General features: G+C 38.3%; 1 protein-coding gene across 2 annotated transcripts in view; it reads left to right on the forward strand.

Annotated features, from left to right (window-relative positions):
* The window catches only part of APTX (aprataxin), a 29339-nt gene extending 16607 nt beyond the window's left edge, over positions 1-12732 (forward strand). For both annotated transcript variants that reach the window (XM_072596693.1, XM_072596692.1), the window contains exons 4-8: positions 2065-2388; positions 4722-4781; positions 5780-6006; positions 8288-8391; positions 12438-12732. In XM_072596693.1, the coding sequence (XP_072452794.1) occupies positions 2065-2388; positions 4722-4781; positions 5780-6006; positions 8288-8391; positions 12438-12592 (870 nt within the window). In that variant the 3' untranslated portion in view covers positions 12593-12732. The remainder of the gene's footprint in view (positions 1-2064; positions 2389-4721; positions 4782-5779; positions 6007-8287; positions 8392-12437) is intronic.
* The last annotated feature ends 1568 nt before the right edge of the window (positions 12733-14300 follow it).

The following is a 14300-nucleotide window of genomic DNA, read 5'->3' on the forward strand; positions in this document are numbered from 1 at the left end:
CTGAAGCTTTTTTTCAAGAGGGGAATCAGTCCTAACTATAAATCCAATTTAATAAACAAGAATTCTTTGTTTTACTATGAAAAAATGCTTTCCCCTCATGATGGAGGGAATTGCATGTGTATATGGAATGGATTGTAAGCTAGAAAGGTCTTGGGTGAACCCTTTCCTGGTGATATGAAAGAGAAGATTGACTGGATCTGGAGAAAGTAAAGGGAGCTGGCAGCGAATAAGGTAGGGAAGTGAGTTGGCCAAGTTGCTTATTGGTCTGGCCCAAGCTTGCAAATGGGGAAGGTAAATGTACCAGTTCCATTCTGTACTTTTTATGTTTATTTTATTTTATATTATTTTCCTTAGTTGCCAGTAAGTTTCTTTTTAAAAATCCAGTGTCTCATAGTGTCTCCCTGGTAAGCTAAGGGGAAAGAAAGGGTTGGCTATACCAAGCTCAAAACATATTAATGGTAACATTGAAGAAATGAAGAAGGGCTTGTCACCCTAATAATTCTGGCATCCCAGCCAATAAGGACAGAATATAGAAAAAGAAGAAAACTTCACAAAGTCTTATTTTCCTATAGTAGTCTTAGTTGAGCTACATTTTAAAATTTCTTCTTTGGTGCAAAAATGTTTTGAATTTCAAATAACCATCTTAAAAGTGGACTTCTGGAAGCCATTCCTCTAATTAGGGATTTGTATTAACTGAGGAGAGCACATATGTATGTGCCCCTGAAAATCTTTTCCATTTTGCTGCACTGCATCAGATTTGCTCAAGCTACTTGGCAGGGAAAAGACTTCTTTTACCTTAATCTGAACCCTGAGTTGGACATTTTCCCAGTCATTGGACGTAGCCCCAGAACATTTAATACGCCTCTGACTCAGTCCAAGCCAAGCAGTTTACTTGGCTAGGGAAGGCAGTATTGGGAGCTAGTTTCCTAGTACCTGGGAAACACAGTAGTTATTTCCTAAGTGTTGTGTAATCCTAAAGAAAAACCCCAACCTTTCCTTACCATCCACTGCCCCTCTTCTCTCTCTGTACCCCCTCAGCTCTCTCTTTGTTATGCTCAGAGGCTGTTGAAATAGACTGGAATATGAAAATAAGAGACAGTTCCCTGAAATCAGATTATCATGTTGTTTTTGGCAAAAATCTCTGAGGTAGGAATATGGCAAGTATGCCTGTAAATGTAAAGCACTATTAAATGTGTGTTGTCACTCATTCTCTAGGAAGTTATTTCAAACCCACCCTGACTGCATTGGTTCATCTACTAGTTATTTTTCACTTTAAATACTAAATTATTTTCCTTCAGTACCCTTTTTATCACTGCTATTTTTTTTAACCTATTCTATGGCTTCATCAGGGTAAGAAGCTCCCGGTAAGAAACTTCTACCAGTACACATTGGCTCCTACTCTTCAACTCTGGTCTTAAAGAATTCCTGGGTTCCCTGAAAGGCCAAATGACCAATGGCATACTGCCAGTACATGCAAGAAGTAGGACAGCCTCAGCACTTCCTGACTCCAGAGCCAACTATCAGTCCACTCTGCTGTGCTCTTTCTCTTCCTCTCTTCTTTCCTAAATACAGAGAGTGCTCTCTCATATCCACTCTCATTCTTATTTCTTGGTCTTCCTTATCTGTTGGATCAGGCTCCATGTTGAATGATGGCAGCACGTGTGGTACGTGGTTTGGTTTGGTTTTTTTAAGCTTATTTCTGTCTCTTTTCCTGAAGGGTAAGGGAGTTGTTTTACAAAGACTACAATTCTAAGGATTAGTTAAAAAAAAGTGAAATAACCTCAGGAAGCAGTTGGTTTTAGATAGAGGCCCTTTTGGATGTTAACTAATAAACTTAAGATCAACGAGTCTTTCCCTTCCTTTGTATCCTCTTGTTGTCTATCTTCTTTTCTTTTTTGATATAAACTTTGATTTCTAGGGAGTAGCTCTGTAGCTTTAGTTTTCTTAGTATAAACGTGCTTTAGGTTCAGAAATATTATTTTTTTCTTTGTTGTCAGAAAGTACTGCTGTATGCAACATATGTTTGTATCTCTTAGGAAACTGCCAGTGTTTTCTCTTTCATAGATGGGAGTCAATCCAACCAGTGTTGACTCAGTAATTATTGGGAAAGACCAGGAGGCAACACTAAAGCCTGGACAGATTCTCCACATTGTGAATGAACTTTACCCTTACACTGTACAATTTGTAGAAGAAACTGAGGCACCAAGAGAAAGAAAGAGGAAGAGGCCTTGTGATAATAACCAGAATGAAAAGGATGAGGACAGCAAAGCTGAAAAGGTGGTGGAAGTGGAGCCCTTGGACCGTTCGGAGCACAATTCAGTTCATAAGCCAAGCAACGACAAATCCGCGGAAGCTCTCAAAAAAGGTGACAGTACTTCCAGCAAAAAGGTGAATGTTTGGAGGTAACTAGATAGTGAAAACAAGAATGTTACTTGCTCATGGCAGAAAAATCCACTCTAATTGTTAAAAAGAACAATTTTTTCCCTTGAATATTAAACATGGGGGTGGGGAATTTTATTTTTATTTTTTGTGTTGACATTTTTTATTTTGAATTAGGCACATTCCAGCAAAAACACAAAGCCCCTATAAATGTATTCTAAAAGAACAAAGGAAAATCACCTGAGAGTGATGTTTAGTGTAGCCCTTCCCCTTTCCCACTTTTCAAGTATGCCATTTGTTAACAGAAAGGATGTGTGCTTTAACTGCAGTCCTTGTATTTGTGTCCATCGTATCTGGCCTATTGTTTTATATCTAATGTTCTTCTGGCTCTGCTTTCTTCACTTTGCACACTTCATGTAAATCTTCCCGTGTTCTTCTAAATTCTCGTTTGTTGTTTCTTACAACACAATATTCCATTATTTTCATAAATTGCAGTTTCTTCAGCCATTTTCCAGAGGTTGGTCATATGGTGGTTTAAAAAAAATTGTTTTGATATTTTCTGTTTCTTACATCACTGCAGTATCTCACATATCCCTCTTCCTCCCTGAGAGCCATTTTCTGTGACAGTATTTTTAGAGAGGGGGGGGAAATTCAGCACAACTGGCCATTACAGAGAGAAAGTCTGAAAACATGTGCAGTGTGCTGGGGCACCGCTGAACTTCTCATCTCTATGGAGGGTGACTGTATGGGGGTCTCGTAGCTCCTCATTGGCGTCCTGCTTGATCGTTGTAATTTTGTTATATTTACTTTTGACTTTTTGGTGCATGTTGGTTCTTTCCATTTACGTTGTTGTAGTTACTGTAAATCTTGTTTTCTTTGCTCTGCTAATTTTACCTTGCATCAGATCATATAGATCTGAATATATCTCTCCTTTGCCAAAGATCTATAAATCCTTCTGTGCATCTCTGTTTTTATCACACACATTTCTTACACCACAGTGATACTGTTATGTTCATGTACCACAATTTGTTTAGCCATTCCCCAATGAGTGGGCATCTACTTTGTCTCCACTTCTACTTATTCATATCCTTTGACCATTTATCTGTTGGGGAATGGCTATTAGTCATATATATTAATTGTTTACATATATATGCTAGATGCCAAACCTTAGCAGAGATATTTGACAGAGATTTTTTTCCCATATGACCACTTCCTTTTGTATCCTAGAAGCATCAGTGTTGCCTGTGAAGAAGCTTTTCAGTTTCATGAGTTCACACTTTTAAAAAAAATTCTTTAAAATAATGTTTGCTGAGATCATTTGTTTTTATGTTACTTACATTTCTCACTCTGCCTCTCCCTTTTCACTTCCAAAAAGCCATTTCTTGAACAAAGAATAAAAAAAAACTAACCAGCACCTAGAAAAAATAATCACCTGACATCATATACTGTGTCCATACCCATGATGCCTCATTTTAGTCACTTCTTAGCATGATTCCAAGTTGATTTTCAACATGTTGGAACAATTCGCAGCTCCACCACAAATACGTTGTTTGTAGATTTTTGCTATTACAAATGGTGCTGCCATGAATATTTTTAACACAGTTCTTGTGGTTGGTTACCACCTTGGGATAGAAAGCCAATAATGGCATTGCTTGGGTCAGAGGGTGTGATTGATATAGAAACTTTGCTTTCGTAATTCCAAATATTTTGAACAGTTTATTGGAGGGTGGTTTGCTTTTCTCTTTGGAAACTTTTCACATCCTTTAAAATGGTCAAGTTTAAGAACAAGGTAATGGCCTAATTGAAGTTTCCGTGTGACATAGAATTTCAGATATGTTAAAAGCTCCACCTTTTGACATGTTTTTTCATGATGTATTACATTCTATTAAGAGTAATTTAAAATGTATTAATAAATTTTGTGTTGATTCAACAGGTACTTCCTAGTAAACACCCAAATAAGCCGCCTTCTCAAGTACATTTCCTGAAAAACTTAATGAAGTCGTTAAGTGTTATTAGTCATTAGTATTATTTCAATGTTGTTCTTATACCAGGATTTCATATATCTCTTATTATTGTTTAGATGTGGGAATTTAATGAGAAAAAAAAGAATATTCATGGTTGCTAATTTTTACATTTTTGTGAACATAAATGAGAACATGTGAACATTTATGAACATAAATGAGAAGCTTTTATGAAAGAATAATAGACTAGAAAGTGATAGTAGAATAGACTAGAATTTACTAGAGAATTGCAAACAAAAAACCGTGTTGTGGGGAAAGAAGGGTCTTTGCTAACCCTGATATCATGATATCCTGTGAACATTGTTCTCTGTTATACTGTAGACATCCTTTGGACATTGGAGTCAAGGTTTGAAGATTTCTATGCAGGACCCCAAAATGCAGGTAATTTGAAGTACTGTATTTGAAATATTTTTAATTCTTTTCAGAAAAAAACCATCTCACAGAAGCCATATCTATACTAGCAGTGGGACAGAGGGAGAAAAAATGCATTTTCCACATCTGCAGAACTTCTTAGAAGAAAAGCTGTGTTGCTTGGAGGAGTGTCTGTGTGTGTGCGTGCGCGTGCGCGCATCACAAACCTTAAAAGCCCTTTTAAGAAAGATGTACATTAATATATCATGATGCATTTTTAAAGAGCTAGTCATTGCATTTTGACTATTAATGGAATTCTTTATATTGTCTGTCTTGTGTGTGTAATAATCAATAATAAATAACCAAACACTTTTATATAGGAGTTGTACATTTTTATTTAGAAAACTTTATCTTATTTTCATTAATGCTTTTTTGTGTTTGTATCACATTCATTTATGAAGATATCTCTCCTCTGCCTAGAGACCTGTCTCTTGTAACAAAGATTTTTTTTAAAAGAGAGAAAAGTGTTCTTCAAATCTATTCCACATTTTTCCCTTACAAGTCTTCTCTAAGGCCCACCTTAGTTATTATTATCACAGAATGTTGTTTCATTTTGTATTATTTCCATTTATTTTGTATATATAAAATGACAATATAAATGAAAAGGACAGATTCATTTTAAATTGCGTTCCAATAGTGAAAAACTTTTTAACTCTGGCTGTGTGTGTGTGTGTGTGTCTGTGTCTGTCTGTCTGTCTGTCTGTCTGTCTGTGTCTGTCTGTGTCTGTGTCTGTGTCTGTGTCTGTGTCTGTGTCTGTGTGTGTGAATCAAAAATCCCTTTCCTTAGCAAGCTACTTTCTAGTGATCTTGCGTCCACTCCAGCCAGGCTGTTGGAGGGGATTACAGTTGTATGTGAGAGGCTAATTGGAGAAGTGGCATGTCACTTGACTCCAGGCAGAATCCACTACTAGTAAAATGTGAAATCTTGTTTCTTTATGTATATTGTGTTTTTGTATTCTCTTTGCTAGGTTTACAAAGATGACCAGGTAGTTGTGATTAATGACAAATATCCGAAAGCTCGATACCACTGGCTCGTGCTACCGTGGATCTCTCTTTCCACTTTGAAGAATTTAAACCAACAACATGAAGAGCTTCTCAAACATATGCATGCCATAGGAGAAAAGATGATTGAAGAGTGTGCGGACTTCAAGCATCTGCAGTTTCGACTGGGTTATCATGCCATTCCCAGCATGAGGTGAGACTTTTCTTGTAGTGCTGGATCCCATTTATTTCCATCTTGATGAGTTTCTGATCCCTAGCTACAGTTTAGGCTTATTTAATGTCAGCATTTTGAGGATTAGCCCTACTCAGTACAGAATGCCCCATCACTGATATTCTGGCCATTTGGTGATGAGTTATTTGACCATGGCAGACCATAAAACAGAAATATTCAGAATGGCACTCACTCCCTGTGCAGCCCTTTCCAACTCTGCATTGAGAGGGTGGAGTTGCAGCAGAGGAGGCATAGGGTACTAAGAATTTCACCATTTGTAAACTATTTTTACTTTAACTTAGCTGTTGGTACCCTTCATGTGAGATCCTTAACCGGTGACCAGTGAGTAAACATACTCCAGAGAAATTGAATTCAGTTCAATAAAGCATTTATTAAGCACCTACTATGTGCCAGGCACCGGGCTAAGTGCTAGGAATACAAGTAAGAAAAAGATAAATCTTGCCCTCAAGGGACTGCAGGCTAATAGGGGGAAGACATCTTACAAAGGGAGGTTGGAAAGGTGAGAGGAGGCCCCCAGGAGTATTCAGCACAAAGGGATCTTATTCCGTGAAGCTGGAACCAGGTAGAACTCCATGTATAAAACAGTGAGCTGGAAGTCCAGTTTTGGCTCTCTGTAAAGGAAGGTTTCGGGAAGAGTTTGACCCTCTGCCCTCTAGTCCTACATTCAGAGGCAGTAGAGGATGCTTAGGGAAATGGTATCCAGACTTGAGTGAGCGCCATGGTGATGAATGAATTGTGGATGTCCTCACCAAAGGAAAAACTGGGAGTTGAAGGGGAACCCCCAAAGTTCTCACCAGAGAGACAAATGAAGAATTTGACAGGGTTGGTTTTATTGGGTATCCAGAGGCAGTAATCCACATAATCCACATTCCATGGGATAATTGATCATCTCACATTGCAGTGCTTATCATAAATATCTGAGTGAAAATACTTGTACAGCTTATGTACCAACATCTGTTGCAGAGAATGAGAGTCTACAAAGAACAAAATAAGATTGGATATACTAAAGTATATCAGCATATACTTGGATATACAGTGGCTTCATTGGAAAGGTGGGATAAATGAGGATGGCAGGAAAACATGTTGTAAATATGGCTCAGGATTAATGAAACTGGGTCCCTGTGCAGGGTGTTGGCCTTGTCTCTTGCTGCTTTGATAGGTGAAAACGCCTCCCCGCTTACCGTACTGGCTTTCTTTTCCTTGGCCTATCCTCTCACAATACCTGCCAGTTCTTGGTGATCTTCTTGGGTAGTTTTGGGTCAGAGGGAATCATTGCTGCTTCTCTTTGGTTTTTATTTTAAACCATAGTTTCTTGTGGTTCGTTTTTGGAACTTGGTTGGAGTGTTTGAAGGAGAGTCAAGTCCCTCTAGGTCCTAGAGTCTGGGACCTTTCCCATTTCCAAATACACCAGTTGTCCTCCGCTCCTGGAGTGCTCTGTGCTCTCCTCACTGTCTCGTTTTCTTTGGCTTCCTTTAAGCTTTAATCCCCATTTCTTCAGGAGCTCTTTGTCAATGACCCCAGCTGCCTTGAGGAGTTTTTCCCCTCAGACAGCTTTCTGTCTGCCAGGAATATTGAGGTTTGCATGTCATCGTTCTCATTAGAATGAAAGCTCCTTGAGATCAGTGACTATTTTTGCTTTCCTGTATGTCCTCACAGGTTAGCGCAGTGCCTGCCAATTAGCATGTGCTTAATAGATGGTTGTTGACTGATCTCATTAGTCTTCTGAAATTATGGTCATTGCACTGATCAGAGTTCTGAATTCTTTTCAGTTTTCCTTTATATTATTGTGGTTATAATTAAATTATTTTGTTTATTTCTTTCAACATCAGTTCATAAAAGTCTTGCTGAGTTTTCCTGAATTCTTCATATTCATCAGTTTTTTATAGCACAATTATGTTCACATTAGTTTTAAAGAAACCATTTGGGGAAGCTAGGTGGTGTAGCGGTTGGAGGATTGGAATCAGGGAGATTTGAATCCTTCCTCAAACACAAGCCACAATGCTGGACAAATCACTTCATTTTTCTCAGCCTCAGTTTCTTTATATATAAAACATCGATAATAATAGCACCCATTTCACAGGGCCAGGGTGAGAATTAAATGGGATAACACATGTCAAGTGTTTTCCAAACCTTAAAGAGCTATATTAATGCCAGCTATCATCATCATCATCATCATTTTAAGCTTCTTAAAACTGCATTTAAAATAACTTTCTTCATCCTTTTTTCATTCTCCCCCATCTAGCCATGTGCATCTTCATGTTATCAGCCAGGATTTCGATTCTCCTTGCCTCAAGAATAAGAAACACTGGAATTCTTTCAATACAGACTACTTCCTAGAGTCACAAGGTAAACAACTTTAAAAAAAAAATCTTATGTTTAATTTTCCTTATATCCCTGAATTAGGTCATACAAAGTACTTCTGACCACCCCCAAGGACTGTCCACATATTTGGGTTTGACTTGAATTTTTTTGTATTGAAAGTTGGAAAGAAATGAACCGTCTGCTTGGTGGTGGACTTCTTTCATTACACAGATTTGGCATGCATGGAGTAGTTTTTATATTTTATTTGGAAAAGAGGTAACTGATACCCACTTAGGAGATATTTTGCAGTTTCTCAGTAATCTTGTATCTCTTCCATCACATTGTTAGCTAGATCCTTTTGGAGATACTAGTCCTGGCAGGAAAGAGGTACTTATAAGTACAAGTTTCTGAGGTTAACTTGATCTGTGGTTGCATGTAAATGTCTGTGGATTTACTGTTGTTTTGCTTTTCTTAGATATTTTCCCTATCTCTAGGAAGAATAATAAAGAATTGGCTGTGGTTTTAATAATGTACCAGAAGGGAGATAACATTTATGGTTAGAGTAGAAAGATTATTAGTCACATAAAGACTAGAGCAGAGCCAGTTCAGTGAAGGTAAATCCCTTTTCAGGTTATTCTTCCTTCTGATTCTTCCAATCTGAAGTGAGATTTTTTTTGGTAATTCATTTCCCCTCCTGTTTGGAATTTAAGTCTTGCTTCAGTGAGAGTGGAAGCAGTTATATTACTATATATTGACCTCTGCTCTTGAGACCATTTGCCAAGAGGTCAGCCTTCTCCCATCTTCATCTCTCATGACTCAGATGCCTTCCCCCACTATCTCCTCCTTGACTCCTCTCCCAAGTGGAGATGTGCCCCCTCTCCTTGCCAAATCAAACCCATCTACATGTACAAGTAATCCTGTTCAGTTTTTCTAGCAGATTTCCCCCTTACTAACGTTCAGTCTCTCCCTCTCTACTGCCTATAAACATGCCCTATTTCTCCCTTACCCTCAAAAAACCCTTACTTAATATCTCCATCACCACTAACTATTGTCCCATATTTCTTTTCTTTTTTTTGTGTCTAAACTCAGTGAGAAGGCTGCCTTCAATTGATACCTTCACCCTCTTTCCTTTCACTCTCTTCTTAACTCTGTGTAGTCTGGCTTCCAGCCTCATCATTCCACTAAAATTACTCTCTTCAAAGTTACTGATATTCTTTTAATTGCTAAATCTAAATCTTCTACTTCCTGACCTCTTTGCAACCTTTCACGCTGCTGGTCAGCATCTTCTCCCTGATGCTCTCTCCTGCTGAGATTCTTACGATACTGCTTTCTCCTGGTTTTCCTCCTACCTATCTGACCATTCCTTTGCTGGGTCTTTATGCAAGTTGCATCCTCCAGCTGTGGATATTACCTGGGCTCTGTCTTGGTTCCTCTCCCTCTCTAATGTTTTAACTCAGTGATTTCATTAGTTTGTGTAGGTTCCGTTATCCTCTCCATGTAGATGATGCTCAGATACACACACACACACACACACACGCACGCACGCGCGCCTATTGGACATTTTGTACTGGGTATCTCCTGGACGATTTAAATTTACCATGTCCAAAATTGAACTCATCATCTTTCCCACCAAATCCTCCCCTCTTCCTCACTCCCTTGTTACCTTGAGGGTACCACATTCCACTCAGGGGAAGGGAAGGGAGCAAGCATTTGTTAAGCACCTACTGTGTGTCAGGTACTACACTAAGCACTTTACAAATATTTTCTCTGTTGATCCTTACAATGATCCTGGGAGTTAGAGGCCGTTGTTATTCCTATTTTACAGTTAAGAAAACTGAGGCAGATAGATTTTAAGTGACTTGCAGAGTCACATAGCTGGTTAAGTATCTGAGATAGATTTGAACTCGTCTTCCTGACTCTCACTCAGTGCTCTATCTACTGCCCAGTCCCCCAGCTCACAAGGTGTCTCCATGGCTCTGCACTCTCCCTCCCCCATATCCATTCTGTTTTTAAATCGTGCTGATTCTACCTTTGTAATGTCTGGTATTTGCCTCCTTCTCTGCTCTGACGCTGCTGCTGACCATGGTGCAAGCTCTCATTGCCTCATGCCTAAACTACTGCTCTAGTCTGCAACTGGGGTCTCTTTGCCACAGATCTCCTCCCACTCTAGTCCATTCTCCACTTTGATATCAGTGTGATCTTCCTAAGGTACAAGGTTGACCGTGTCACCCCTCTCTTCAATAAACTCCATTAGATCTTTATACTTCCAGTATCATGTATGAAATCCTCTGGCTTTTATAACCCTTCAGACTTGGCCTCTTCCTACCTTTGTCTTCTTACATGTTATTCTGTGACCCAGTGATGAGGGCTTTCCATCTCCTTACTTAGGGCATTTTCATTGGCTATCTCCCATACTGGGATGCTCTCCCTCCCTTCCCGACTAAATGTTTCTTCACATCTAGACTAAAATCTTACCTTCTTGTAAGAACCTTTTCCCAGTGAGATTACCTAAGTTTATCATAGGACTTTTGTGTGTAGTCATTTGCGTGTTCTTGCTCCTTTTTGATTTTGAGTTCACTGAAATCAGGGACACTTTTTGCTTGATTCTCCCCAACGTTTAGTATAATACCTGGCACATAAAAAGCACATGATGAATGCTTGCTGACTTGACTTTACTACCTTGTCTCGTGCTGCCCTTACTGCAAGCTTTGCATTGAAAAGGTTATAATCAGGAACTGTCTTTTGCCCAAAGTCATAGGACACTTAAAAATTTTTTTAAGCCGGTATCTTTTTGTTTTCTGTGTCTCTACAACGTCTTTCAGCACCCTTCCTCCCGGATAGCCATTCCATACAACAAATGATATTTTCAAGAAGAAGAAGTAAAAATAAGCAAAACCGATCAGTGTATCAGACATCCAGATCTGCTGTGAAGTGATGCGACAGGAACTTTCTCAGATTTCTTCTTCAGGGCCAAACTTGTTCTTTGTAATTTGGCAGCATTCACTCTTCGTTGTTTTGTGGTGATTCTTTCCCTTTGTCTTTTTGATTTTGATTCTTTTGTTGTCATTGTGCGTGCTGTTTTCTTATCTGCTTATTTCACTTTGCTTCAGTTCATGTAAGACTTTCCATGCTTCTCTTTATTCATCATTTTCATTTTTTTTTACAGCTCAGTAATATTCAATTACATTTATGTACCATAATTTGTTTAACTAGTCCTCAGTCAATGGTTATCTCCTTCATTATTTGCTAACACAAAAAGTACTGCCTTCAATATTTTGGTGTCTGAGGACTTTGTCCTTGCAGTGACCTCCTTGGGGTATAAGCCTAGTAATAGACTTCCTGGATCAAAGGGAATTAATTTTCATAATTCCAAATTGCCTTCCGAAATGTTTGTAATGATTCACAGCTCCATCAACACTGAGATGGGGTGCCTCTTTTCATATTCCATCCAATACTGACTATTCCTGACTTTTGTCATCTTTGCCAGTTTTCTGGGTATGAAATAAAAAGCTTCAGGGTTGTTTTGTTGACTTTTTTTTATTATTAGTGATGTTAAAGTATTTTTTCATATTCTTAGTCATTTTCAATTTTTCTTTAGAAAACTGTTCATATCTTTTGAACACTTTGTGGAAGCCATTGGGGAACGGCTTTTAGATAGATTCATAGATAGATGAGCTGATAATCATTTTTCTCATATGGCTGTTTCCCTTTTTATCCTAGAAGCATTAATTTTGTTTATTTAGAAGATTTTGTTTCATATAATCAAAATGATCTATTTCATTGTAATTTCCTCTCTCCCCATTTGGGTAAATATATCTCGTACCTACAGCTATCAGAGGTGTTGTGTTCTGTATAGGGTATTTTGAAGTACAGTAATATAATGTATCATAATGATTTTTCATTTCTTACAACAGAAGACATGAAAGTATAGAACCATGCCAAGTTTATTTTTTCTTGTGTGAAATCCAGTATCCTGTGAGTGGATTCCAAAATACGATGCTATACTTAGAAGTTCCTTAGTTCAGTTATCTGTACCTCTGCTGTTTATGCTCTTGAGAGTAGTCTGAGTCTCTCTTTTTTCCCTCCTACAGATGTAATAAAAATGATCCAGAAAGATGGAAAAGTGACGGTTCCAGAAGGAATATCTGATCTTTTGAAGCTACCAATGCGTTGTCATATATGCAAGGAGCAGCAACTAACCATCCCCCAGCTGAAAGATCATCTCAGGAAACATGGGCCAAAGTGACTTTGTTGAACTTATTGCTTTGAAGAAGAGAATCTGAAGTCTGGATGTTAGGAGTGAACTTATACTCGATACCTTTTCTGGACTTTTCCAGAAACAGGAGAACTGGTACTGGTTTAATTAAAATGAGTTGTTTTTTAAAATGCTGCGCCTTCTTCTTCTGATCATGAAAATGGGTATTTAGTCCCATTTCTGAGTTAGGAATTGACATATGCCAGTGATGGGTTGAGGTCAGCTAGGCGTTGCAGCAGATGGATGCTGGGCCTAGAGTCAGGAAGATCTGAGTTCAAATGTGGCCTCAGATGCTTATTGGGTGTGTGATCTTGGGCAAGTCACTTAACCTCCATTGGTAAAATGAGGACACATTGGAGAAGGAAATGGCAAACCACTCAGTATCTTTGCCAAGAAAGCCCCCTGGCCTTTGTCCACGGGGTCCTGGAGAGTTGGACGTGACTGGACAACAACATGTAATAGGTTGTCTGCTGGATATGAATATGACATTCCAGTCATTTAGACCTACATTTCTAGAAGTTGTTTTTCTAGTAGTAGAGACAGTGAAATCACTTGCCATGATCATCCAGGTGAGTGTCAGAGCAGAGATTCCAAGTCTGGTCTCCTTTCTACTACATTGCACTTCTCAAGACCAAAGTCATGTCAGGTGACCTACAAACTCAGCCTCTAATATTTAATATCCTGTTCTCACAGACCACTGAAAAACTGACTTTTCAAATCAGGGATATAGTATACATTTTCTCTATTAATGATTAAAGGAGACAGTATGGTTTGGGGAATAAAGTGCTACTCTTGGAGGCAGGAGGAGCTAGGCCCGAATCTCACGTTGAATCTTCGCCACCATTGATGAGGGAGTTAATGCTTTAGGTTACGCTAGAGGTATGCATTACCTATGAGTTGTTTGATCGCTAGTTATTGATATATTAATAACAGATATTATTTATTAAAATGTTAGTTATTAAGGGCCTACTGAAGCAATTTATGTTGGTCTGCTTCAAGAAAGTGTCTGTTCAGACTCGAAGGAAAATTTAAATGTAATCTGAAGGATATGGGTGTGTAAATTTTAACAGTCTTAAGACATAAGTAGTTGAAATTTCCGAAAGGTCATATCAGAAGCATGGGAAGTTGTGAATCACTGAACGTTAGTCATTGCAAGAAGAATGTGCATAGAACCAAATAACTTCCTTTTTCTTAGACAAATAAAGATGTGGAGGTAAGCATTCACTCCTATGGAATCTAGACTAATTTTTGTAGTTTCTCACCTTTAAAGATAACGAAAAAATGAAGTTGTTCTTGGTAGAGACATGTAAAACTTTTTCAGGCTACAGTGTTTTTGAGTCTCTGCTGAAGAATAATGATTTTTTTTCAATCCCCACAATATTTGCCAGTGACTAAGCCTAATCACATAATTGCTGCCCAGCCTTCAGAAAAACTAAATTTGGGAAATTCACTTTCCATTAATATGGCAACTTAAATAAAAATCAATGGCTATTCTTCCTAAGATAATGTTAGTTCAAAGGTAGCTCATCTTGTGTGTACTGTTAAGATTTGGTTGATATCTTGGTTTTACTGAATTTCTTTTTTTAAAAAAATTTTTTGTTACAAGTGATGGTCTGTTGAGTGGGAAAGGGAAGAGCAACGTCATTGGAAATGAAGATGATACAATACAATACATATCAATAATGATCTATTTTAAAAG

Source organism: Notamacropus eugenii, chromosome 3 (genome assembly GCF_028372415.1).
Source record: "Notamacropus eugenii isolate mMacEug1 chromosome 3, mMacEug1.pri_v2, whole genome shotgun sequence".
NCBI lineage: Eukaryota > Metazoa > Chordata > Mammalia > Diprotodontia > Macropodidae > Notamacropus > Notamacropus eugenii.